Source organism: Carcharhinus amblyrhynchos, chromosome 8, assembly GCF_965287045.1.
Source record: "Carcharhinus amblyrhynchos chromosome 8, sCarAmb.v2.hapA, whole genome shotgun sequence".
Classification (NCBI taxonomy): domain Eukaryota; kingdom Metazoa; phylum Chordata; class Chondrichthyes; order Carcharhiniformes; family Carcharhinidae; genus Carcharhinus; species Carcharhinus amblyrhynchos.
In genome coordinates this window covers 68,866,435-68,894,404 of record NC_137331.1, presented here as the reverse complement: position 1 = coordinate 68,894,404, position 27,970 = coordinate 68,866,435, and the positions used below count along the sequence as shown (strand labels likewise).

At 41.5% G+C, this 27,970-nt stretch overlaps 1 protein-coding gene across 1 annotated transcript in view; it reads right to left on the bottom strand.

Annotated features, from left to right (window-relative positions):
- The window catches only part of st18 (ST18 C2H2C-type zinc finger transcription factor), a 138,610-nt gene that overhangs the window by 15,014 nt on the left and 95,626 nt on the right, over positions 1-27,970 (bottom strand). The window contains exons 11-15 of the mRNA XM_080193538.1: positions 20,040-20,155; positions 17,825-17,887; positions 10,269-10,337; positions 6,181-6,243; positions 5,997-6,080 (exon numbers count right to left, since the gene is read on the bottom strand). Of these exons, the coding sequence (XP_080049664.1) occupies positions 5,997-6,080; positions 6,181-6,243; positions 10,269-10,337; positions 17,825-17,887; positions 20,040-20,155 (395 nt within the window). The remainder of the gene's footprint in view (positions 1-5,996; positions 6,081-6,180; positions 6,244-10,268; positions 10,338-17,824; positions 17,888-20,039; positions 20,156-27,970) is intronic.

The following is a 27,970-nucleotide window of genomic DNA, read 5'->3' as shown; positions in this document are numbered from 1 at the left end:
ACAACGATGCTTCTGACATATCTTTCTTTCTCCTGAGCTGAGGATCCTCTCCACACTGGAATAGCTTTATCTCTAGCTGCTTTGTGTAGATCTCGCATGATTTTGAACGTCTCCAAGGAGAACAACTCGAACATCTGTAATCTATCCACTGAAACTGAAATCCCTTATTCTTGGAATTATTCTCATTAGTGTTTTCTATACTTTTTAAAGTGTATATTCTTCCTAAAATATAATGCCCAGAATTGTATTGAATGGTCGACAGGGCCATCAACTACGTCCAACCCGTTTCCCACACCTCTGCCCTTCTACTTTTCTTTCCCTCCTAGAACCATGATAGGCTTCCCCTTGCCCTCACTGGCTTCCATATTTAAAGCATCATCACTTCTGCCAAATCCAGCATGATTCAATCACCAAATGCATCTTCCCTTCATCTCCCCTGTTGGCATTCCTCAGGGACCATTCCCTCTGTGACACCCTGGTCCATTTCTTGTATTGCCTCCAACACCTCACCCCCTTCCCACAGCATCATTCTTTGGAATACCAGGAGCTGTAACACCTGTCCCTTTGTGACCTCCATCGTCATTGCCCAAGACTCCAAACACCCCTTCCAGATAAAGCAGTGTTTTATGTGCTTTTTTTCAAACCAGCCTCCCATCCACTGAGTCTGTCTACACTTCCAAAGCAGCCAGCATAATTAAGGACCCCATGCACCCTGGATGTTCTCTCTTCCACCTACTTCCTTCAGGAAAAAGATACAAAAGTCTGAAGTCATGTACCAATCGACTCAAGAACAGTTTCTTCCCTGCTGTTGTCAGACTTTTGAATGGACTTGCATTAAGCTGATCTTTCTCTACACTGTAACTATGACTTTAACACTACATTCTGCATTCTCTCGTTTCCTTCTCTATGAATGGTATGTTTTGTCTGTATAGCATACAAGAAACAATACTTTTCACTGTACATTAATACATGTGACAATAATAAATCAAATCAAAATCAATTTAGTCTACTGTATTTACTGCTCCCAATGTGGTCCCTTCAGATTTCCAGCATCTGCAGTATTTTGCTTTTACTTAATCCAAAGCCCTCCCTCCAGCAACATCTCTCTAGCCATGCATTCGTTTGGTCCATTCACTTCTATATTTCTATGTCCACTAATGTGTGGCCCAGGAGTAATCCAGAGATTAGTCTTTTGGGTCCTGCTTGTTGCACCCTTTTCTAGCTTCCTAGAATCCACCTGCAGGATCTTATCCCTCTTTCAACTTCTGACTCTGATATTTCTATGCACCATGGTCTCTGACTCCTCACCTTTTCCTTTCAGAATGCTCTGCAGATGCTCAGTCTCATATTTGATTCTGGCACAAGGACAATAACTTACCATCCTGGATTCATGACTGCTGCTGCAAAAGCACTTTAACAATAGAATCCTCTGACACTATTTGTTTCCACCAGTATCCCGCTCCACAGTGGAAACAGCTGTGGAGCCATGGACTTGGTTCTGGCTGCATTCCCTACAGCAATCTTCATTCTCTCCAGTACTCAGAACTATATAAACTGGTTGGAGAGCAAGAGATTTTCCAGGGGCAATTCTACACTACCTACCTGATCCTTCTTGAATGGCAGTTACCCATTCCCTCTCTGCCTGGACATGCTTAATCTGCTTGGTGCCACATCCAGAGATGTGCTATCTGTACAGTTCTCAGCCTCACAGATGCTCCTCAGTGGCACCAGCTGCAGTTCAAACTGTAAAACCTGGAGCTGAAGATGCTACAAAAGACAACACTTCCTGTACATGTCTTGTAAGTGATGATGGTCAAAGAAACTTGAAAATGCTGGAAAATCTCAGCAGGTCTGACAACATCAGTGGAGACAGAATACAGCTAATGTTTCAAGTATGAATGACCCTAGTCAGGGCTGAGCGCAAAGAAAATCAGAGAAGATTTATACTATGAAGGTGAACGGGGCTATAATTGGACAAAAGAAATGTCAATTACGATGAAGAAAGCTGAGAAAGGTGCTAAAAGTGTTCATTAAATGATCAGATTGTGTGAATGGCAGAACAGAGATACAGATTGTTAAGGGATTGCCTGACAAATGTGGTGGTTGCCCTGAAGGTGGGGGCAGGGGGAGGGGGCAGGCAGGGGGAGGAAGGTTTGGAGACAAGGAGAGTGAGAATTCTCCATTCTTACCTTACTTCTTGATATAATTCTATATCATTTTCCTCTTATTATATGAATGTTAAGTTGTCACATCAAATTTTGGATGCATGCTTAATGCAACAATAATGCGTTATTAATTTTAGGACTGATCTATTCAAATTTTGAGAACAAATGGCACATAACCAGTCTGTTCATTCATTGCCAAATCTATCTTGAACATGTCCAGAATTACAATGTTACACTCCCTGCAATCAAAAACTCCTGCTACTCCAGGATTATCCCACAGAGCAAGGACAACCTTCAGCTCCTCCTCTCCAGTGCAAATCTCTTTAAATCTCAATCATATCATATCCTACCTTTAATCTCAATGTCAATTGTAAAAAGGTGCAGAATCAGTTGAGGAAACCAACTTGTTTTCTTGGTGGAAAACTGATACAGATGAATCCAGTATATGGTGATAGAAACATAGAAACATAGAAAACCTACAGCACAAACAGGCCCTTTGGCCCACAAGTTGCGCTGAACATGTCTCTATCTACTAGGCATATCTACAACCCTCTATCTTACTGAGTTCAATGTACTTATCCAAAAGTCTCTTAAAAGACCCTATCAAATCTGCCTCCATCACCACTGCCGGCAGCCGATTCCACGCACCCACCATCCTCTGAGTGAAAAACTTACCCCTGACATCTCCTCTGTACCTACTCCCCAGCACCCTAAACCTGTGTCCTCCAGTGGCAGCCTCTGGGAAATGGCACCACTTCTCAGCCTTTGGGAAAAAGCCTCTGAGAATCCACTTGATCAATACCTCTCAACATCTTATACACCTCATCCTTTGTCTGTCCAAGGAGGAAAGACTGAGCTCTCTCAACCTATCCTCATAAGGCATGCCACTCAGCCCAGGCAACATCCTTGTATATCTCCTCTGCACCCTTTATATGGCTTCCACATCCTTTCTGTAATGAGGTGACCAGAACTGCGCACAGTACTCCAAGTGGGGACTGACCAGGGTCTTATACAGCTGCAGCATTATCTCCTGACTCCTAAACTCAATTCCTCGATTGATGAATGCCAGTACATCATACACCTTCTTAACCACAGCCTGTACCTGCGAAGCTGCTTTGAGCGTCCTATGAACCAGGACCCCAACATCCTTCTGATCTTCCACACTACTAAGAGTCTTACTCTTAATATTATAATCTGTCATCCTATTTGACCTGCCAAAATTAATCACCACACAGTTATCTGGGTTGAAGTCCATCTGCCACTTCTCCGCCCAGGCTTGCATCCTACCAATGTCTCCCTGCAACTTCTGACATCCCTCCACACTATCCACAACACCTCCAACCTTTGTGTCATCAGCAAACTTACCAACCCATCCCTCCACTCCCTCATCCAGGTCATTTATAAAAATCACAAAGAGCAAGGGTCCAAGAACAGATCCCTGGAGCACTCTACTGGTGACCGAGCACCATGCAGAAAAAAGACCCATTTACAACCACTCTATGCCTTCTGTGGGCAAGCCAGTTCTGAATCCACAGAGCAATGTCCCCTTGGATCCCATGCCCCCTCACTTTCTCAATAAGCCTTGCGTGGGACACCTTATCAAATGCCTTGCTAAAGTCCATATAAACCACATCTACTGTTCTTCCTTCGTCAATGTGTTTAGACACATTCTCAAATCTTTAGTGATTTTCAGTGCCTGAAACATGTCCTATGCCATCTTCATTCTGGTGTTATGGAGATGCCTCAGATGCCTGGCTAAAATTGGTTTTAAGCCCTTGAATGTGCTGACAAGGGGCTTATTGTCTTTGTAGTACCAGAGTTGGAAATAGGTTTACCCAGATCAAAGAGGGTATTGGGCCATAACCAAATTTCACCCCATAACCTTCAGCCCATTTCTTGCTTATCTATAGGCAGCAGGTAATGGCACAAGCTATGGGCACATGATCAATAGTGATAGCATATTCTTCTAATACCTCACCACCTCTCATGACCCCATTACTAACTCCATTATATCTGATCAGCCACTTGGCTCAATAATTTATTGCTTCTTTCAACTGAACAAAAGATAGATGCCAGAACTCTACCACCACGCCCAGCACGGAATAAGAGAATCCGACAATAGGAATCCCCGCTCGAGCGAGGCCATAAAATCCCACCCAGAATGTTGTTACTCATTTGGATTCACTGTAAACTCAGCTTTTTTGCACCAATTTCATCCTCCTTCCTCGTCAAATTTTCAATTGAACGAGGAAAGATGTGATGGATTCTTGGACTTGGAGCTGAACTTCAGAGTCCATATTCTACCCAGTCCCAATATTGCTCATATACATTAGCAACCTTTCCAGAATAGACATTGACTTTAAAACCCTCTACTTCATCTTTGAAGTTCTATGACTATGCCTAGGTAAATTCTTTCAGCCTTATATCCATGCCATAGTTATTTGGTATTATACTTACGGCTACTTGTGCATTCTGTTTTCCACTTACTTAGCTACATGGGCCTTGCATTTTGGGGCATGACAATTCCAAAAAAATCATACATGGTGAAGGAATAAGTCTGAATCTTATCTTTTACTTTAAGCAAGGTTACTCTCAGAGCAGCTAAGTGTAATGAAAATCTCCTCCTACTCCCTCACTCACAAATGTCCCAGCCGTGTCCATTGATACTCCTTTGGTTGTTGCGCCAATGATCATTACCGTCTTTAATGATGCAATTGGTTTAACAAGTTAATTGCTAAAAGATGCAATTGCTGAGAGACTGGCAGAACACTGTCATGAAACCATTTCTCTACTTTTAAAAATCTACTCAAAAATGATTATTTTGATCAAGCTTTCAGTCAATCCTCCCAACTTCTCTCAACATGGCTTGCCATCTGCTTATCTGTCTATTTCTCTTGTGAAGTATCCGTGGATACTTTTTGTTAACCTTAAAGGAACAATATAAATGCAAGTTGTTGCTGTTACTTAACATTCACTCAGAAGGAAACTCAGCCTTCAAAAAGTGACTTCAACATAATTCACACATGGCCAATCATTTTCTCATAGTGCATTTCTTTACAGTATCTACTTGGTGAATGGTAAATATTATAAACAACAGTAGTTATTTTACATTTAATTTTAAATGAATAGAAAGGAAGCCCTGCATTTTTATAGCATGTTTCACAACCTCAGGATATTTCAGAACACTTTACAATCACTGGACTACATTTAAAATGCAATGACAAGTATAATGTAGGAAATGCAGCAGCCAATTAACAGGCAAGGTCCTTTTTTGCATGGTAAGTATTGACCAGGAATATATTCCTTGCATGTCTTCAAATAATAAGAAGTCTCACAACACCAGGGTTAAAGTCCAACAGGTTTATTTGGTATCACGTGGTGTTGTGAAACTTCTTACTGTGCCCACCCCAGTCCAATGCTGGCATCTCCACCTCATGGCTTCTTCAAATAGTGTCAGAAGATCTTTTATATCCAACTCAAAGGGTAGGCAAGGCCTCAGTTTAAAAATTAATCTGAAAGACATTTCCTCCAACAGTTCAGGAGGCCTTTGCTCCTAACCTAGATTTTAGTACTCAAATTTCTGAAATGGGACTTGAATCTAAAATCCGCCTGAATCAGAGGCTGATGCATTAATATTCAGCTTATTTCAAATTTTAGTTCATTGTGGATAAAAAAAATCCACAAATATTTCTCATGACTTATCCACAACACATGGTCAAACATCATCTGAAGATTAGATCCTACAATTTACAGTCCAACATAAAGAAGGAGGTCAAAGTCATTACCAACTGACAGAATTTCTTAATAATGGGCAGTTGTGTTTCATCCTACCTGACTAACTCTGAGTCTTCTTTATCATCCTTACTGGATGTTAGTTTAATTCCACCTTTTTTTGCACGTGGGCATCCAGAGAGGCTGAAAAATAAAATTGATTGTACATTCACATATGGAATATTTGATGCTTATTAACACAGCCTTGCAATCTTTCTGTTGCGCAGTATATTATCATAATTACCTTCTGTGTGAAGCATAATTTCCAGTCACATGACCAGAGCCATCGCAACCAGGTGTTGGGCACCTAACATAAGAAGAGAAAAACATTTTGAACATAAATATATTGTTTACTAAAACTGACGTGAATTGGATTTCACTTGTTGGATTATCATTCAACAATAAATGCATTTCCAACAGATTATTAAGAACATAGCGTATCATTGTGAGCACTGAATAAATAATGCAAGGTGCCAAGGGGAATGCTCTATTGGGAAGGATTCTCCCTTATTGGTGGGAGGGTTTTCTTTATCAGTGGGGAAGGTGTCTTTGTGCATGTTGGGTGGGGGTTCCCTGGCACGTGTGGGGGAGTTTCCTGCACTGGGGGGGATTGCCTTGTGCATGTTGGGGGGAAGGGTTCCTTGTGTCCATGTGGGGGGGGGGGGGGGGGGGGGGGGGGGGGTGGTGGAGGAGAGGGGCGCTCCTGTTTTATCTATGGAGCCCTGATCTGAGAATTCCCAGCATTGTCATGTTTTTCCGGCCACCCAGCCCTGCCAGCTTCCCAGCGTGGGCCATGCCTCCAGATTTCTTTCTGCACAGGGTGCTGGATTATCTGATGGGAGAAGTTGACTGCACTGCTGGCAAGCTGCACATTGGTTGTCTCATCTCAGCCAGCAGGCTGTTCAAGAAATGGAAAATTCTACCCTCATTGGGCTATAATTTCAGTGGAGAGGCAATCAGAGACGGATTACTTACCTTAAAATAAGGCCGCTCCTTTCTCAGACTGAGTGAGAAAGGTGTCGTGCAGCAGCTTCCCGAGGACTTGTGTTCAGGACAGCTGAGCTGGAGGCAAGGAAGCTGCACCCACGTTTTTATGGTGCTTGCTGCCATAAGGCAGGTAGCTTTAAAGGTGCAATGACTTTGAGAAAGCAGGCAGAGGGTAGGATGGGAGGGGTCAGGAGGTCAGTGGAGTTGATTGGGAAGGGAGATCAGTGGGGGAGCTGGTCCACATGGTGTCAAAGGGAAGCCAGCTGGTAAGTGGGGTGGATGTGGTCAGTGGAGGGAGCAGATGGTCATTGTGACGGGTTCTGTGCTGTTGGGATAGTCAGGATAATGGAGATTATGTCAGTGCAGTTGTGTGGTGGGGCTGTGGTTGAAAGGTGTAGTCAGGGGTGGGGAGGCAGTCGGAAATTTTGATGTGTTGTTAGGTACTGTGAAGGGCAGTTTCAGGGTTAGTTGGGATGGGAAGTGTTGTCAGGGGTGGGGAAGGCAGAAGAGGATCCTGTGGTGGTGGTGGGTGGCGAGGAGGGGGGGTCAGGGGGTTGGGGATGTAGTTGGGGATGTGGAGGGTTTACATAGGTTTGGGGAGAGAGCAAGGTGATCAAGCACTATAGTTACCCAGAAATTAGAAGTGGTTTCAATTCTTTTAACTTTCCTGAGTAACTATTACAGTAACAGATTTGGAACTATCTGAAGTCTGGGATTTAGATTGCATTTGTGGATGGTTCCTGGAGCACGACAATTGCCTGGGAAATTCAAACTTACCTGTGGTTATCACAACTGGACTGTAGAACACACCATTGGACTTCTGATTCTGGACTCTGGACTATACAGTGACTTTTATTTTTACCATGGTCTTTCCTGTGCCCCATTCTTTCTCTTAGCCCTTTTAATTGTGTGAGTAAAGAGGTGGAAGTTGGTGAATCTCTTCTTGCAATTTGTGTACGTGTAAAATAAGCCAACCCTCTTATATTTCCTAATCTTAGGTTTGCTGTAGGGTTATTGATAACATATTGGATGACTTCAAACTAAAGGGTATGCCACCACGTATAAAGGGGGCAATCAAAAACATCTTTCTGTGGATGGGTAGTAAGAGGAGAAAATGGGGCTGATAAATTCATCCCTCTTCTCTCCGTAACATTTAACCATAAGCTACTGCAAAATGACAACAGGTGAATCTTCATCCTTATTGCCCTCCTTTATTTTAGTGAAGTAGCTAATCTCCATTCTGTCCCATTTCTCCCCAGAAATCATGCCTAAAATTAGGAATGTCAGATGTGAGAAATTGTAGACAGCTTCACCATGTGACAATTCATATTGCAACACATTTCTATACTTTGTTGTGCAAGAGATATCCATTTGTAAAATAGCTGATTTTTTTTACAGTTTTCCTAAAGAGAGCATAACACTAAGGGAAGAATTCTCCAAGCTCCCATCAGTGTGTTTGATGGCAGGTGTGGTGGGAGAATATGACGGGGTTCCCAGAAGTTGGTTTCAATGAGTGCCAATTTACAGTGGGATCTTCTGCTGATGCCTGCTATAGTGGATTGGAAAACTCCAGAAGCTGCATGAACCTCATTTGAAGGCTTGCTTTCCCATGCCAGATACTCCATGGTGCCAGTGGGAAAACATGCCAGCATGAAACATATTTGGAGCAATGTGGCACACAGACGTTGGGATTCACCTGAACAATAACTGGGGAGCTGCCTCAGGAGCTCGGGTTCGAGTTCAACCCTGGAACACCACAGCAGTAGGTGAGGGAAGCATCTGCTGGTGGACCTTCCAGATTAGGTGTCCTGGAGAGGGCCCATCTTCCAGCCTAAGAGTGTTCCTGGAGACCTATCTTCATTCTCAGGATGTCTATATTCCAGACTCAGTATGCTCCCGGGGATCTGTCTTCATTTTCAGGAGGCTCATCTTCTTTCTTTAATAGTGGGCCAGTGATGTCGGGCACTTTTTTTGAATATGATGGCAGACTATGCACCATCCAGCTCTGCCCAGCCAGAGAATATGGCATGAAATACCTGGGTGCTTAATTAATGAGGTTGGGGCCAGAAGATTTGGCATATTTTCCTACCAGCCGCAGCAATGGGAAACACTCTACGTTCCTGCACCCACCATAGCACTTAGTCTCAAAATGGGAGAATTCAGCCCTAAATTTAAAATCCTCCACTATGGTTGTTAGCAGACAATTTGAGAATGAAGATTATTGAATCTGAATTTGATAACAGCCTTCCTCCATATACAACATGTAACAAGCATAATTCGAGAGCAACCAAGAATGCGAACCCTGATTGACCTCCTCCCTCCATAGTTCAGCAACACTGGCCGATAATAGCATCCCTTGCTGAGATTAATTAACTCAGCAAATACCTCAGCAAAAGCCTTTAGAGAAGTCCAGAACAGAGGATATTCTGAAGGACTTATTTTTAAAACACTCTTGGTCACTGAAAGCTTTGAATACAATCTTTAGTGCGTCAACTGGGCGGAATTCTCCCAATCTGAGATAAAGTGCCGTGGCAGGGGCGGGAATGTGAAGTACTTCCCGCTGTGGAGGCTGGTGGGAAAACACGTCAAATCTTCCAGCACTGACCTAATTAATAATGCTTCTGTGTGTTTTATGTGGTATTCAGTGACCTAATAGCACCTAATCTGTCACCATGTCCAAATGCCAAAAGGCACCCAACATCATTGACCCACTATTGAAGAAAGAAAATGAAGAGGATCTCCATGAACGCATTGAGCCCGGTGGACAGACCTTCTGAGAATAAAGATGGATCTCCAAGGACTTACTGAAGTTGGAAGATGGACCCCCTCCAGGATACCTAATCTAGAAGGTCCACCTCAGATGTAAACCCTTATCCACCATTGAGATGTTCCAGGCTCCTGGGTTGCCAGTGGCCTACATTCTGAACTCTGGAGACAGTTCTAAGCATTGTTCAGATGAGCCCCGACATCCGCAAGCCAAGTTGTACACCAGTGCGTTTTCCCACATATCATGGAGATTCTGACATGCTGGGTCAGGCCTTCATCTGTGTCCCATTAGCAGGATGCAAATAAAGTACAGGCCATCCTTTGGTGGGTTTTCTGATCCATCAGAGTGGACACAGAGGAAGTTCCCACTGTAAATTCAAGCCATTGTAAACTGATATCTGGGTCTTCTGGCATTTTCTCTCACAATGCCCGCCATCAAACACAGCAGCAGGGGTTAGGGAGAATTCCACCTACTATCTCACTGTGGGTCAGCAGGCCTCCCATAAGTCATTCAGGCCAGACATTGACAACCATAGAAAGATATTGGACAATTATACAAAATAGACTTTGAAAGCATACTTCAGTTCTTGGGAGCTGGCTGCCATAAGACTCTTTAGGCTCTTGTCAGCCAGAGGACAACCAGACACACTGAAAAAAAGAAAACAAATATTTAATTTCTATTACCTTTCTGATAATATATTGACATTTCCTAAATGAGAAATAGAGAAACTTAACGCCTTTAACTGCCAGCAGAGATTCTCACATTCACATTTAGATGATCCAATCTGATAACAGGATGTTCCTGACTATTGTTCATGTAAATATTTAAAAATTCAATTGTTACAAAGGATTTTTATTTACTTGTTAACAGATTAATTGGTTGCAGGTTATAGTTAACTTCATGACTGGCATTTCAGAATGATATAACAAATCTAATTAATGAGGAACTGCTGAGTGAGTAGCTTAATGTACATCATCCTCCTGCCACCACTAACTACCTTTCAAAAATGTGTTATGAGATTACACAGGGTCATTTATCTCCACTGCATAATTTATATTGGTTTAAATTTTAGTAGAATCTTACACTGAAATATTGAAGACTGGGGATATGATGTTGAAATTTTGAATTTACAGTATGGAATTTTATGTCACAATTGGCCAGTGGGCTGAGGAATGGCAATGGAGTTAAATTTAGACAAATGCGAGGTGATGCATTTTGGTAGTTTGAACCAGGGCAGGACTTACTCTGTTAACGGTAGCACACTGGGGAGAGTTACAAAACAAAGAGATCTAGGGGTACATGTTCATAGCTCCTTGAAAGTGGAGTCACAGGTGGACAGAGTGGTGAAGAAGGCATTCAACATGCTTGGTTTCATCAGTCAGAATATTGAATACAAGAGTTGGAGGTTTTGTTGAAGTTGTATAAGACATTGGTAAGGCCACACTTCGAATGCTATGTGCAATTCTGGTCACCCTATTATAGAAAGGATATTATTAAACTAGAAAGAGTGCAGAAACAATTTACTAGGGTGCTACCGGGACCTCATGGATTGAGTTATAAGGAGAGGCTGAATGGACTGGGACTTTTTTCTCTAGAGCGTAGGAAGCTAAGGGGTGACCTTATAAAGGTCTAAAAATAATGAGGGGCATAGACAAGGTAGATAGTCAATATATTTTCCCAAAGGCAGGGGAGTTTAAAACTAGAGGGCATAGGTTTAAGGTGAGAGAGAAGAGATACAAAAGTGTCCAGAGGGGCAATTTTTTCACACACAGGGTGGACAGTGTCTGGAACAAGCTGCCAGAGGTAGTAGTAGGGGCGGGTACAATTTTATCTTTTAAAAAGTCTTAAGATAGTTACATGGGTATGACGGGTATAGAGAGATATGGGCCAAATGCAGGCAATTGGGATTAGCTTAGGGGTTTTAAAGAAAAAAGAGTGGCATGGACAAGTTGGGCCAAAGGGTCTGTTTCCATGCTGTAAACCTCTATGACTCTATCACTCTATGACATAACAAAGAAAATTCTCAATTTGAAATGCGCCAAGTTAAATTTCTCAGATTTCAACTTTTTTTGCAGGAACAGTCATTGATATTTGTCAATCTATTGTAAACAACACAATTACCGAGAAGACTGGCCAATAGAATGCAAAAATGAATGTTTAAAAGAATGTATCTCTTAATTGCCTCTACCTGACGTCGCTGCAGCATCAAATATGATAGAATGACGTAGATGCTGGATTTGTGTTTCAATACCACACACTCTTTGCAGTTAGTATTGAAGACATCAGTATGCCAAATGAGCATCAACATTGTATATTTTATACTATAAATTCACCCAGCAGACATTTATTTCAGTCTGTTTGTAAAATTGCGCAATGGTCTGTCTAAAATTGTGCACTAATACAAACTTGCGTCAGCACAATGAAGCACACATTTTTACAACGCAAATGAAATTTAGCTTGGGCTGTTTTTTTATACTTTATGTGTACTTTTAATATGATGCTCATAAATATTAAGTTTTTTTATTACTTTTGGTAACAGTCTGAGAAGGTTTCCATGTACTGGGAAAATATATATATGTGTCTTTTCTTTCAACAGAGAAACTCCAAGAGAAAACTCAATTTAAATCACTTAAGATTCAGATGTAGTTCCTTTAAAATCATTAACATGCTATATTATTGCAGTGTGTCCAGTTAGATAAGCACAACAGTCACTTGAGACATTTTGAAAACAAATACGCAGCTTACAAGCGAGCGGTTTTTAATTTAGCCACAAACTGCAGGCCAATTTTCTGTTTCTAAAAGATACAGTTGCTGGCAGAACACATAATGGAGAAATTATGCATTTTTTTTTGCAAATCATTTTTATAACTTGCGATCCAGGCTTCAGTTATCCACACTTGTGTCTGAGAGCAGAAGCTGTAAAAGCACCAAGTGTTATTAGCAAGATTGGAGTTAAATCACTGTAACTTGCACCATATCCATCATCACCATATCTTGTACTCATGTGTTACATGCATATGCAAACCTTTATTCCAGGCCAGTAAAAGTTGAAGGTTTCCATCATGTATATCAGAGTTGCTGCTTTTTCAAAACTTAAAAGAAGAGTTCTATAGTAAATTCATAAATGATCCAGGAAGTACATTTGACCGCAAGGGCACCCATGACTTTCCCAATTAATGTCTCATTACTGCACTTCAGTCAAATCAAAACCCAATTCTGCAATTACACTATTACTATGTGTTTAATTTTCATGTTACAGATATGTAGTGGGAGTCAGGAAATGTCTTTGCTTAACACATCTGCCTTGAGAAAATGTGCCTTGAAAAGCCCAATTTATTTTTAATGCAGGGTGGAGTGGCAGAGATCGGGGGGGCTGTGGGGAATGATAATATATGTTGCAGTTGGGCCCGTGACTCTGGAACAGCTCAGAGGCAACCAGCTGAGTTGTTGAGTGATGAAGTAGGCTGGTTAAAAGGCCTACCTTGGTTCTCTGAAACTTCCCAGCAGTTGTTTTGTTCAGCATTATGCCCTCTAACCCTCACCCTTCATGACACCATCTCATGCCCATACATGCCAACCCATGCAAAACCATGCCCCCCCAGCCACCCTCAATAATCTCTATACCTATCTATGCCCCACACTTTTCCCAATCTGCCCTCATATCTTCAATGCCAACCCATGCTGCTCCATCTATCCTATGTCCCCTCATACGCTCCATGCCAATTGTTCAGGTGATGGTCTAGAGTCATTATCGCTGAACTATTAATCCAAAAACTGAGCTACTGTTCTGGGGACCCAGGTTCGAATCCCACTGCAGCAAATGGTGGAATTTGAATTCAGTTTTAAAAAAACTGGAATTAAGAATCTACTAATGGCCATGAAATCACTGTTGATTGGAAAAACTCATCTGATACACTTATGTTCCTTAGGGAAGGAAATCTGCCGTTCTTACTTGGTCTGGCCTACATCTAGAGCCACAGCATTGTGGTTGACTCTCAAGTCTACAAGATTATGAGAGGCATGGACAGAGCTTTTTCCCAGGGTGGAAGAGTCAATTACTAGGGGGCACAGATTTAAGGTGCGAGGAGCAAGGTTTAAAGAAGATGTACAAGGCAGATTTTTTACATGAAGAGTAGTGGATGCCAGGAACTCATTGCCAGGGGAAGCAGTGGAAGCGGATATGGTGGTGACTTTTAGGGGTGTCTTGACAAATACATGAATAGGATGGAAGTAGGGGATATGGTCCCCAGAAGGGTAGGGGGTTTTGGTTAAGTCAGGCGGCATGATCGGTGCAGGCTTAGAGGGCCGAGAGGCCTGTTCCTGTGCTGTAATTTTCTTTGTTCTTTGTCCTCTGAACATTGGCAAGTAGGGATGGGCAATAAATGCTGGCCAGCCAGCAATGCACATGTCTCACGAATGAATAAAACAGAAGTAACAATCCCACATCATTTTGCCCAGTATACATTCAGTAGAGAACCAATGAAACTCACAGTAACAATGGTAAGTATGGACAAGCTTTAAATTGCTATTCATAACTTTCTTTAAAAAATGCTATAGGAAAGATAGAACAGGAGGTAGGACAGGAAGGGGAACTGCACTTTTGATTAAGGAAAATATCACGGCAGTACTGAGAAGGGATATATCTGAGGGTTTGCACATTGAGTCTATATAGGTTGAACTGAGAAATAAGAAGGGAGAAATACATTGATAGGGTTGTACTATTGGCCCCCAAATAGTCGGCAGGAAATTGAAGAGCGAATATGTAGGGAGGTTACAGATAGCTCCAAGAACAATAGATGGTAATAGTTGGTGATTTTAACTTTCCCAACATTGACTGGGTCAGCCATAGTATTAGAGGCTTGGATGGAGAGAAATTTGTTGAGTGTATTCAGGAGGATTTTCTTATTCAGTATGTGGATGGCTTGACTAAAGGGAGGGCAAAACTTGACCTCCTCTTGGGAAATAAGGAAGAGGAGATGACAGAAGTGTTTGTGAGGGATCATTTTGGGACCAGTGACCATAATTCCATTAGTTTTAAGATTGCTATGGAGAATGATAGGTCAGGCCCAAACGTTAAAAATTCTAAGTTGGAGCAAGGCCAATTTTGATGGTATCAGGCAGGAACTTTCAACAGTTAATTGGGGGAGTTTGTGGGAAGGCAAAGGAATGTCTAGTAAGTGGGAGGCTTTCAAAAACATGTTAACCAGCGTTCAGGATAAGCACATGCCTCTTAGATTGAAGGGAAAGGCTGGTAGAAGTAGGGATCCCTGAATGACTGGGGATATTGAGGCCCTGGTCAAGAAGAAGAAGGAGGCACATGACATGCAGGGGCAGCTGGGATCAAACGAGTTCCTTAAAGAGTATACAGGATGTAGGAATAGAGTTAAGGGAGAAATCAGAAGGGCAAAAAGGGGACACAAGTTTGTTTGGCAGATAAGGCAAAGAAGAATCCAAAGAGTTTCTGCAAATACATAAAGGGCAAGAGAGCAACTAGGGAGCAAGCAGGGCTTCTTACAAACTCATCTATTGTGGATCCACAAGATATGGATGAGATCCTAAATGAATATTTCTCATCAGCATTCACTGTTGAGAAAAGCATAGATGTTAGGGAACTTGGGGAAATAAATAGCGATGTCTTGTGGAATGTACATATAGCAGAAAAGGATATGCTGGAAATCTTAAAGCACATCAAAGTAGATAAATCCCTGGGACCTGATGAAATGTATCCCAGGACACGTGGGAGGCTAGGGAGGAAATTATGGGTCCCCTAGCAGAGATATTTGAATCATCGATAGTCACATGTGAGGTGCCTGAAGATAGGGGGATGGCAAATGTTGTACCTTTGTTTAAGAAGGGCTGCAGGAAAAAGGGAAATAGGTCGGTGAGCCTCACATCTGTAGTGGGTAAGTTGTTAGAAAGTATTTTGAGAGATAGGATCGACAGGCATTTAAAGATGCAAGGACTGATTAAGGACAATCAGCCTGGCTTTGTGAGTGAAAAATCATGTCTCACAGATTTGATTGAATTTTTTGACAGGGTAACCAAGAAGATAGATGAGAGCAGTGCAGTTGATGTTGTCTACATAGACTTTAGCAAGGTGTTTGGCAAGATACCATATGGTAGGTTGTTGCATAATGTTAAATCTCACGGGGTCCAGGATGAGGTAGCTAAATGGATACAAAATTGGCTCGATGACAGAAGATAGAAGGTAGTTGTAGAGGATCGTTTTTCAAATTGGAGGCCTACGAACAGTGGTATGTCTCAGAAATTGGTGCTGGGTCCAATGTTTTTTGTCATTTGTATTAATGATTTGGATGAGAGCTTAGTGGGCATGATTAGTAAGCTTGCAAGTGACATCAAGATCGATGTCATATGGATAGTAAAGAAGGTTATCTAGGATTGCAATGGAATCTTAATCAATTGGGCCAGTGGGCTGACAAATCACAGCTGGAGTTTAATTTATATAAATGTGAGGTGATGCATTTTGGTCAATCAAACCAGGACAGGACTTATTCAGTTAATGATAGGGTGTTGGGGAGAGTTACAGAACAAAGAGATCTAGGGGTACAGGTTCATAGCTCCTTGAAAGTGGAGTCACAGGTGGACAGAGTGGTGAAGAAGGCATTTGGCATGCTTGGTTTCATTGGTCAGAACACTGAATATAGGAGTTGGGAGATCTTGTTGAAGTTGTACTAGGCATTGGTAAGTCCACACTTGGAATACTGTCTACAGTTCTTGTCATCTTATTATAGAAAGGATATTATTAAACTAGAAAGAGTGCAGAAACAATTTTGCTAGGGACTTAATGGTGTGAGTTATAAGAAGAGGCTGGATAGACTGGGGCATTTTTCCCTGGAGTGTAGGAGGCTTAGGTGTGATCTTGTAAAATAATGAGGGGCATAGATCAGTTAGATAGTCAATATCTTTTCCCAAAGGCAGGGGAGTCTAAAATTAGAGGACATAGGTTTAAGATGAGAGGGGAGAGATACAAAAAGATCCAGAGGGACAATTTTTTTCACACAGAGGGTAGTGCCAGAGTTGCCAGCTAGTTGTAGAGGTGGGTACAATCTTCTCTTTTAAAAAGCATTCGGACAGTTACAGGGTAAAATGGGTATAGAGGGATTCGGGCCAAACGCGGATAATTGGGACTAGCTTAGGGGTTAAAAAAAGGCGCAGCATGGACAAATTGGGCCGAAGGACCTGTTTCCATGCTGTAAATCTCTATGGCTCTATGCTGTTAGTGGAATGCTATAAAAATACTAATCAGCCAGAACTTCAAAGGATCAATCACAGAAACTAGAAGCAATTGGCATCTTTTTACCTTGTGTAAAGAAACATTGAGCCATTGGTAAAGTGGATCTAAGAACAATCTTATCAATCAAGCAATGTTTTCCCTTGCGTGCACCTATTTCAATAAACATAGAACATAGAACACTACAGCACAGAACAGGCCCTTCGGCCCACGATGTTGCGCTGACCAGTTAAAAAACAATGACCCACTAACCTAAACCAATCCCTTTTCGTCCATAAACTGATGGAAGTCTGGGCTCTCAGTTGAGTCTCATTATGCAAGTACATTGTTATGGTCTTTCCTGACATTTTCGTTGTGGGCTTGCTGGAAGTACTTATTTTTTGAGCTGCAGCTTATTCTTCTATATGTTTTTCAGAAGTGGATTCACTCCACAAAAACTGTGGGGAGCTAAGAGGTGACTATCCCTGCAATGGAACCGTGCCTACCCCTGTAATGCAGCCAGTCAAGTGATGAATACAAACCTGTAACATTCTCCCATACTAGTAAAAATTAGGGAATGGGAGTGGGAATCCCTAAGTCGTGTCCTGTCCGTGGAGACAAGATGGAAACTATTTTGTAATTACGTAAAGTAAGTATGCAATTGCACCCTTTGTGTAGAAAGAAATCTTTCTGTTTTGAATGCCTAACTCTCCCACATAGAAGAATAAACTGCAGCTCAAAAATAAGCCCTTCCAGCTTGTACACAATGAAAACACCAGGAAAGACCATAATAATGTACCTACACATTGCAATAAGACCCCTGCTCAGATATCAGTGTTTATAATTCATTAAATTAGTGCTTCGTATAGGTGTTCAGGAGTGAGAAAAACTACTTCCACATACCTGCGGTGTGATGCGTAATTACCAGTCACATGGCCACTACCATCACATCCTGGGGTTGGGCAACTAGGGAAGAGCATAAGAAAAAAGATGGTCAAAATAACACTTCTAACAACAATAACAACAGCTCCAGGCTTTCAAAGTAGATCATTTTTAAGTTAAGAATACCCATGCCTCTGTACATAGCAGGAAGTGGTTATGACTCATTTCGCGACTCAAGGGTTATCTCTTGACTTGTAATTTGACCCCTTCTTGCGTTGTGATGGCAATTCCAAATTTTGAGTAACTGATATTTTGCTAAGATTCTGCAGGAAAGCTTTTGTAACCAGTTATTACACACAGTACTTGCTATTCCTGAGTTGTTACTTTACACTCTGGAAAAAGGGGAAAGATCTATAAATTAGGAGATGTCAAAGGTTATCAGGAGTGAAAAAGAAACTGAAATTGAAGCCACTATAAGATCAGCCATAGACTGATCAAATAATGGAGCAGACTCGAGTGGCCGAACGCCTGCTCCTAATTTGTATGTTCGTATGCACGCTACGAAGGTTTCGATGTATACAGGCAGTAGGAAATTCTGGCAACAGTTTCTAGCAACATCTTCACAATAATTAACAGCACTTTAGGAATTAGAAGACAACCAGTTTGAAGTAAATGAATAAACAAAAAAGATTTGCAATTGTATAATTCCTTTCATAACCTCAGGATGTTGTAAAGTGATTTACTGCCAAGTAAGTACTTTTGAAATGGAATCCCTGTTGTAAGAACGTAAGAAATAGAACATAAGAAATAGAAGCAGGAGTAGGCCATCTAGCCCTTCGAGCCTGCCCCATAGGGAAATAAAACAGACAATTTCCACTTAGCAAGGCCTCACAAACAACAATAAGATAATGCTCGGATAATCTGGTCATCTAGTGATGATTTTAATAGGGGGATTAATATTGGTCAGCACATCGAGAGATCTCGCCTGCTTTTCTTCAAAAGCACAGTAAGAAGTCTCACAACACCAGGTTGAAATTCAACAGGTTTACTTGGTAGCACGAGCTTTCAGAGTGTCACTCCTTCTTCAGATGATTGGAGTTTTGTTCACAAACAGAGCACATATAGACACAATTTACAAGATAATGATTGGAATGCGAGTCTTTACAGGTAATCAAATCTTAAAGGTACAGACAATGTGAGTGGAGAGAGTGTTAAGCACATGTTAAAGTGATGTGTATTGTCTCCAGCCAGGACAGTTAGTGAGATTTTGCAGGCCCAGGCAAATCATAGGGGTTACAGGTAGTGTGACATGAACCCAAGATCCCAGTTAAGGCTGTCCTCATGTGTGTGGAACTTGGCTATCAGTCTCTGCTCAGCAATTCTGAATTGTTGTGTGTCGTGAGCTTACCCAAAGATCAGAGGCTGAGTGCCTGTGACTGCTGAAGTGTTCCCTGACAGGAAGCGAACACTCCTGCCTGGTGATTGTCGAGGGTTTTCATTCATCTGTTGTTATAGCATCTGCATGGTCTCCCCATTGTACCATGCCTTGGAACATCCTTTCCTGCAGCGTATCAGATATGATGTGGAGATGCCGGCGTTGGACTGGGGTAAACACAGTAAGAAGTCTGACAACACCAGGTTAAAGTCCAACCAATTTATTTGATAGTAAACTCACAAGTTCTTGCGGTTTGCCCTTTGTCAGGTGAATGGAGAGTTCTGGCCTCAGACAGAGAATATAACAGCACAGACAGTTTACAGATTACTGAATAGAATGCGAGTCTTTACAACTTGCATTCTAATCAGTAATCTGTAAACTGTGCTGCTATATGCTCTGTCTGAGGCCAGAACTCTCCATTCACCTGACGAAGGGCAAACCCCGAAAGCTTGTGAGTTTACTATCAAATAAATTGGTTGGACTTATCTATTTTTTAGATGGAAAATTTGAAATCTTTCATTTCCTCCCTATTTCTCTTGCTTTGTCAAATCATTCAATGAGGTAGATGTACAGCACAGCAAATTTGGTGAAAGCAAATTGGAAAATCCCAAATTTACATTTGAATTCAATGGAAGTAAAGAAAACTGGCTGTTATTTCAATTTTTATCTGCTTTAAACTACCGGATAAAGACAAATTGCCTCATCAAGTATTGTAACCTGCAAAGTTCATATATTTACTAAATGATGAATGCTAGTTGTTGTAGATTTCAGCTAAGTCATGAATGGTGAGCTGTAACTTACGTTATGAGCTCTTTCTTTGAGTCTTTGCTCAGAAGTTTGGGCTGAGAACTTGGAATAGTGACCTCACCAGGGTATCTCCTCTCTTCCATACTTTCCTCTGGGCCAATATCTTCTTTCTGTGATCATACCAAATCAAGTAAAGAGATATAGTAGAGTTTCTGGTTTGGACACAATCAACAATTCGGGTGCAAATCATTACCCCAAACTGCACTTCTTGAAAAGTGCTTTCATTCCATGAGTTTCTGCTCAGCCTCATTAATTTATCACTGAACGTGAAAACCTGAGCCAGTGCAAATGACTAAATTATCTTTCAAAAATCAAAAAGTAAATTTTTAAAAGAAACTTGAAAAAAAGCTTTTGAAAGTATTCCTTGATACATTTAATAGTAGGAACAAAACAACTTGCAAATATACAGTACCATTAATGTCCCTGAAATTAAAATGTTTTATATAAGTGCTGTCAAACAACATTTGACACCAAGCAACATAAGGAGATATGAGAGCAGGTCATCAAAAATTTGATCAAACAATTTGATTTAAGGAGTGTCTTAAAGGAGAAAGAGTTAGAGAAGGCAATATTTAAAATGGAAATTCTAGACAGCTGTGACTGCAACTGCCCATGCCAGCACAAGTACATTTGTGCAAAAGGTCGGAATTGAAGGAGTGCAAATGCCTTAAGACATGGAGGATTACAGAAGTACACAGAGGAATGAGGACTCAGGGGAACTCATAAACAAGGGTGAGAATTTTACAATTGAGGCTCTGCTCAACCAGGAGCCAAAATGGGTCAGCGATCAAGAGTGATGACTGCATCAGACTGAGGGCAGACTGGGGTCTCAGTTTGATGTCTCGTCAGGCCTGGTTATCATTAGAGATCAATCCAGCCCAATTTATCACTCCAAACTTGATACAATTTTGTAATTTCACAATGCCACATGAAAAATAAGAGAAAAATTACCCTCTTATTGAATGTTATTAAAAAGTAAGCATTAGCATAAAACACAGAACCCTGCTTGATAATTAGGTCAGAGTTCCTGCCAAGTAAACAGAACACCATATCAAATTCTATACATTGATATCTGATAGCAGTGTTGACCTTGCAACTGTCATGAAACATATTGGTTCAAATGTATCGTGACCAGCAAATGAACAGCACTTGCTGTCCAATAGACTTATCTTGACGTATCTAATTTCCATGAGCTTTTGCATAGCAAGTTGCTGCAGATCTGCAAGTTAGGGGGAAATGCTGGTGTGGGGTGTCATTATCATTTGTAAAGAGGGGAATCTGTTAGCTCAGTTGACTGGAAGGCAGGTTCAATTCTCATTCCGGCTGAGGTTCCTCATGAAAGCCCCACCTTTTCAACATTGCCCCTTGCCTGAGGTGTGATGATCCTCAGGTTAAATCATCACCATTTAGCTTTCACACTCAAATGGCAGAGCAGCCTTTGGCCACCAGAAACTATCGTGACTTTGCCTTTACTTAATCAAGACATGCAGGCTAATGTTCTGGAACAAGGGTTCAAAATCCCACCATGACAACTGGTGGAATTCAAATTCAATCATTAAATCTGAAATATAAAACTAATCTCAATAGGGGTGACCATTGCAACATTATTGATTGTTGCAATGGTGCTCTCATGTCCTTCAAGAAAGGATATTTTCATTACCTATTTGTCTGGCCACAGCAATGCTGCTAACTCTTAAATGCCCTCTGCAATGGCCTTGCAAGCCGTTCAGTTCAAGACCATTTAAGGACTGGCAACAATTGCTGGCCTTGACAGTGACACCTACAGGTTATGAAAGAATAAAAAAAAGACTTTGAAACAGATACTGAAAACATTCAACCTCGCCTGTGGCTGGGATTCTCCAGTGAACAGAACTGTAAATTTTTGCTGGCATCAGGATGAATAAAAGGTGATCGAGGAATCCAGTCCAATATGGCACCCTCCACAGAGAAAATGTATCTGTAGATGCATCTCCTCAACCAATCAGGTTTAAAAATAATGACTGAACTGGAAATGTAAATTTAACTCAATACTAAATTAAGTACAGAAAACAAAACAAGGACAGCGAAAGAAAAAGATTTGTTTATGAGAAACAGAAAAAGCGGCAGAAAGTTTAAAAAAATCAACAATCTTTAGTAGCAATTAAAAGTAGAATGAATGGGACTCTATGCTTGTAGGAGTTAGTTTCCAGTGCCAGAAAGATTGGTTGTCATGCTATTGAAAAGGATACTTAGGCAGAAGTGATCTGGCCCAAACTTTCTGTGCTGAATTTCGTCGCTGTCTATGACTTAAGTATAGGAACCCAATCCTTTGAATGGTGAACCAGATTGTGAAATGCTATTTTTCCACAGGATATGAAGGAGTAGTGCATCTTAGCAGCAGCTTCTGAATTTTTGCATTTATCTGCATATCTGCACTTTTTTAAAGTTGTCCTCTGTGTTTTTCATGAAGAACAGTTAGTGCCATTAACCTCACCATTATCTATGTTGTAACTTCTGATCCCACACACTACAATTAACCTGTTACGCAAGTGCACATGTTTTTTAAAAAGGGGAATTCTGCAGTCCAATACTTTAATTGGAGACGACCGGTCTCAGTGAAATTGGGAAAATGAATAGATGAAAAATAATGGACCAAAAGTGTAATTTCTGGAGCTGGGGCCTTACCAGCACCACTGGAATTGACAGAACAAGGAATCACCCCAAAAATCATTTGCTTTTCCAAACATAGTTCTGTCGACAGTTCAAATTTAGTTGCAACAACAATGAAAAGACAACTGTAACTCACATTCAGGCATGTCTTCCATCAATGATCAAAAGGAAATCCTTATGCTTTACCTCTTTCTCTTCTTCCTTGTGTATCTGTGCTTTAGTGTAGTTGACAGGTGCATCCCATCCTTCTTGTTCACACAATGCTTGGTAGTACTGAGGAGTTATCAAGATACTGTTTAGGTATGAGGGGGGAGACTCTGGGGTGGTTACTGCAGAAATGACAGTGGCAACTTTGTCCCGGTTTCTATTCTTATTCATGCTTAAATCAAGTGTCCCATTTTCATCCACTTCTATATCTGTAATCTGTATTAAAAAGAAGCCAACAACTGTTATTAATTGAAATAAGTGTTATCTACTGTACTGTATTAAAGAGGTTGCATTACTTTGAAGATTATTTTGTAGAACATCAATTGGGAGTATACTGTTGTAGCTGTTTTCCTGTTGCTTCAAATGCAAACGTAATCCAGTAACTCCAGTTGATAACCAGCTCAGCCAAATCTTAAAAGATTGTAGACAAATTTTAATCCTTTAATAAAGGCCTAAAATATCTGTTTTCATCACAGGTTCTGGCAAGTCCTAATAAGTGAAGCAGTAATGTAAGGACTTGGAAAGACTTGGTTGATTTAAGAAGGAAATAGCACAGAACCGGGTGCAGGAAGTATGAAGGTAATGGTTACAAACCATTCTGATACTAAAGTTCATTGCAACTCAGAGATAACATGATAATGTTTCACAAATTCATTCTGTATGATGGCAATGTAAAATGATTTGGCTGCTGTAAGTTAATTGGATAGTTTTGCCAAGAGGAACTGTCATCAGGTCAGACTGAGGTCATTTTGCAGTCATGTAATCTGCTTAACTTTCACAATTATTACGTTAGCAATTTTGTAAATACGTTTCATATTTTTGGAAAATAAAGCACCTTAACATTAGCTTATAGTTTTGAGGACATGATTCAAACAAATACATGTTCCATATGATTTATATCTTTTACATATCTACATCTTTCTTTTCTGGTTGGCATCTAACACTGGAAAGTTGCTCTATATAAACATAAGAACATAAGAAATAGAAGTAGGCCATTCAGTCCCTCAAACATCAACTGCCATTCAATAAGATAATGGGCGATCTAATTGTGACCTTACTCCATTTTTATGTCTGACCCCCATGGCCTTTAGCTTCCATGTCAGTCAAAAAGTTGTCTAACTCAGTCTTGAAAATATTCAATGACCTAGCCTCCATTCCCTGTTGAGGAAAATAATTCCAAACACTAATGACTTTATGAGAATAAATTCCTTCTCATTTCTGTATTAAATGGAAGAGTCCTTATTTTGAGGCTGTGTGTCCAAATTCTAGATTTCTCCACGAGTGAAAACATCCTCTCAATGCCCAACCACAAGATCCAAGATGGCGCTGGAGCATGACAGCAAGCTTTCTTGCAAGCTGTGCCCAGCGTACCCTCTAATTCTATCTTTTACTCTCCTTCTTTGCTTTTAAAATTCTATTTTAACTCTTTTACATTCTGTGCCCTCTCCTTCTCTTCTCAATGTACATATGCTTGTCTGAATAGCATACAAGAAACAATATTTTTCACTGTATACTGATACACGTGACAATAATAAATCAAATCAAAAAACCCTGTCACACATCCTCCCAATCTTATGCATTTCAATAAGATTATCTCTCATTTTCCTAAACTCCAATGACCATAGGCTCAACCTGCTCCATTTTTCTACATAAGATAACCCCCTCATTTCAGGAATCAGCCTAATGATTCTCCTCTGATCAGGTACAGAAGGTCCTCACTTAAAGTTGAGGGTATGTTGTTGTATGTTGTACTTTAAATGGAACAACTTTAAGTGAATCATATGTTCCCATAGGAATCAGTACAGTAAGTCCTCACTTAAAGTTGAGGATGTGTTGTTGAATGTTGTACTTTAAATGGAACAACTTTAAATGAATCATATGTTCCCATAGGAATCAGTACAGTAAGTCCTCATTTAAAGTTGAAGGTGTGTTGTTGAATGTTGTACTTTAAATGGAATAACTTAAGTGAATTATATGTTCGCATACGAATCAATATTAAAGCCAGAGTTAGATTCCTTTGCACAGATAAAATAATCTGAAAGTTGAAATATTGTACCATGTACGTAATCACTCTGCATTCTGAGGTGAAATAAATACTGTAACATACAGTGTATAATAAAAACACTCATCAAATTTTTAGATTGACCATGCTCTACCTAGTGGTAGAAGTTGGTCATTGCAATTATCAACTGAAATCCCAGAACAATTGATGTTATGCTTTCATGTGGTGTGGCATCACTGGCAAGGCCAATATTTGTTGCCAACCCTAATTGCCCTTGAACTGAGTGACTTGTTAGGCCATTTCAGAGGACAATTAACAGTTAATCGCATTACTAAGTCAACAACATTATTAATGGTCTGGAGTCACATGAAGGCCAGACGAGGTGAGAATGGCAGATTTCCTTCCCTACGGGACAACAACAAATCAGATTTTTTAAAATTAACAATTAATGATAGCTTCAAGGTCACCATTACTGAGACCAACCAGCTTTTATATTCCAGATTTATTGATTGAATTCAAATTCCCCCAGCTGCTGTGGTGGGATTTGATCATCTGCTCCAACAGCATTAGCCTCTGCATCATCAGTCCAGTAATGTTACCATCTCCCCCTGTACTGACGCCTTCAGCCACTAGATGGAGTCTAGGATTTCAGCACAGGAAGCCAGTAGCAAAGATAGGAATGGAATCAGTGGAAAGGTTCTCTCAAGTCCTAATAAATAAAGCAGCCTCAGGCAAGAACAGAGGATGGGAGCTATCGCCATGGGCCCAGCCTCCCCCTCATCTGCAGGGGGCTGGTCCTGGCCACATACAGCAGCACATCAGTGTCTCTGCTGCTGCTCTATGACAATGGGTCCGATTTTACCATTGCATCACGCCCAAAACTTGGTAAAGTCAGGCGTGAGGTGATTAGCGTGATCTGCATCCGCGTCTGTGCAGATGCCTACTTTATCAAGGCTGGAGGCAGAGAGTGGGGGTCAATGGGTGCTATTCGGATTGGCGGTTGGTGACTAGTGGAGTGCCCCAGGGGTCGGTGCTGGGGCCTCAGCTATTTACCATTTATATAGATGATCTGGAGGAGGGAACCGAGTGTAGGGTGTCGAAATTTGCTGATGACACCAAGATTGGGGGAAAGGCAAATTGTGCGGAGGGTGTGGAGAGTCTGCAGAAGGATCTAGATAGGCTGGGCGAATGGGCCAGGAAATGGCAAATGGAATTTAATGTTGGCAAGTGTGAGGTGGTCCACTTTGGTAGGAAGAATGGTAGGAAGGACTATTACTTACGTGGCGAAAAACTGCAGCAGGCGACGGTGCAGAGGGACCTCGGGGTCCTTGTGCATGAGTCGCAAAAACCCAGCCTGCAGGTGCAGCAGGTGGTCAGGAAGGCGAATGGGATGCTGGCCTTCATAGCGAGGGGGATTGAATATAAAAGTAGGGAGGTCTTGCTGCAGCTGTATAGGGCATTGGTGAGGCCGCAGCTGGAGTACTGTGTGCAGTTTTGGGCGCCGCACCTGCGCAAGGATATTTTGGCCTTGGAGGGAGTGCAGAGGAGGTTTACTAGGCTGATACCGGAGTTGAGGGGGTTGAGCTATGAGGAGAGGCTGAATAAACTAGGCTTGTACTCGTTAGAGTTTAGAAGAATGAGGGGAGATCTCATTGAGACGTATAAGATGATGAATGGGATGGATAGGATAGAGGTGGAAAGACTCTTCCCGCTCAAAAAAGACAGTAGGACTAGGGGGCACAGCCTCAAGATAAAGGGGGGGCAGTTCAGAACGGAGTTGAGGAGGAACTTCTTCACTCAAAGGGTGGTGAATCTCTGGAATTCTCTGCCCATTGAAGTGGTGGAGGCTGCCTCGCTAAATATTTTTAAGAAGCGGGTTGATGGGTTTTTGATAAGAGAGGGGATTAAGGGTTATGGGGAGAGGGCGGGAAAGTGGAACTGAGCCACGACAGATCAGCCATGATCTTATTGAATGGCGGGGCAGGCTCGAAGGGCCAGATGGCCTACTCCTGCTCCTATTTCTTATGTTCTTATGTTCTTATGAAAATGGCTGCGATCCATTTAAATTGAATTAATGGGCTGCATGCCCAACTTTACAGTACTTCCCCTTTTATCATGCGTTCCCCCAATCCAGATTCAGCACAAAACAGACATGTTTGGCAAAGGTCTGTTTCAGGCACTCCAACTTCTGAAGAGGTAAGTTCAGAGGTTCCAATGGCTGTCTGACTCAGATCGGTGGTGAGGGGGGCAGGAGTGGTGGGGAGGGAGGGAGATAGGCTAGATCATCCTCTGGTGAGTAGGGAGGGGAGGAGGGAGGCCCAATCATTCTCTGGTGGGGGAGGGAGGGAGGCCGGAGGGACGCCCAATCAATCTCTGGTGCGAGGGGTAGAGAAGGGAGGCCCGATCATTCTTTGGTGCGAGTTTTCCACATTGGATCTGATTTGTGCCCAGATTTAGCACTTAGAATCAAAATGGTAAAATTGGACCCAATGAATAGCATTGTCAATTTAACTGGCTCCATGATTCTCCAGAATCATGCACTGGAAAGTGGAGAACACCACAGTGAGCTATGAGGATTCCTGACCCTCAACACCATTGGAACTTCCACACAAGTGCACCCCATTTAGTGAGTTCCTCTCTGTTTTCCTTCAAACCTTCCCCTCTGAAACTATTGCCACATCTCCACATAGGTCCCGCTCAACTCCCCCAGGATGCAGCACGTGGACCCTCCAGAGTCTCTGTGGAATCTAACCCTTGAATTCCAACGCCCCCCCCACCTTAAATCTGGCATTATGTGAAACCATCATGCCCTGCATAGGAGTTTACATCAATGTAATTAGTGTCATGTTGAAGCTTTGCATGTCAATGCTTTGGACCTAGGGTTCCAATTCTTTTGCTGGAAAACTAATTAAACTAAGCTGAACAAACTGAGAGACAAAGTAAAAGGGTCAGTCCCTTAAAAGGGGAAACTGCCCTAAATTAGAAAAAAAAATCACAAGCCAAACTAAAAGGTGATTAAAGGGATTGATAAGGCACCCCAGTCCCTATGATGCCCAATGGGCACTGG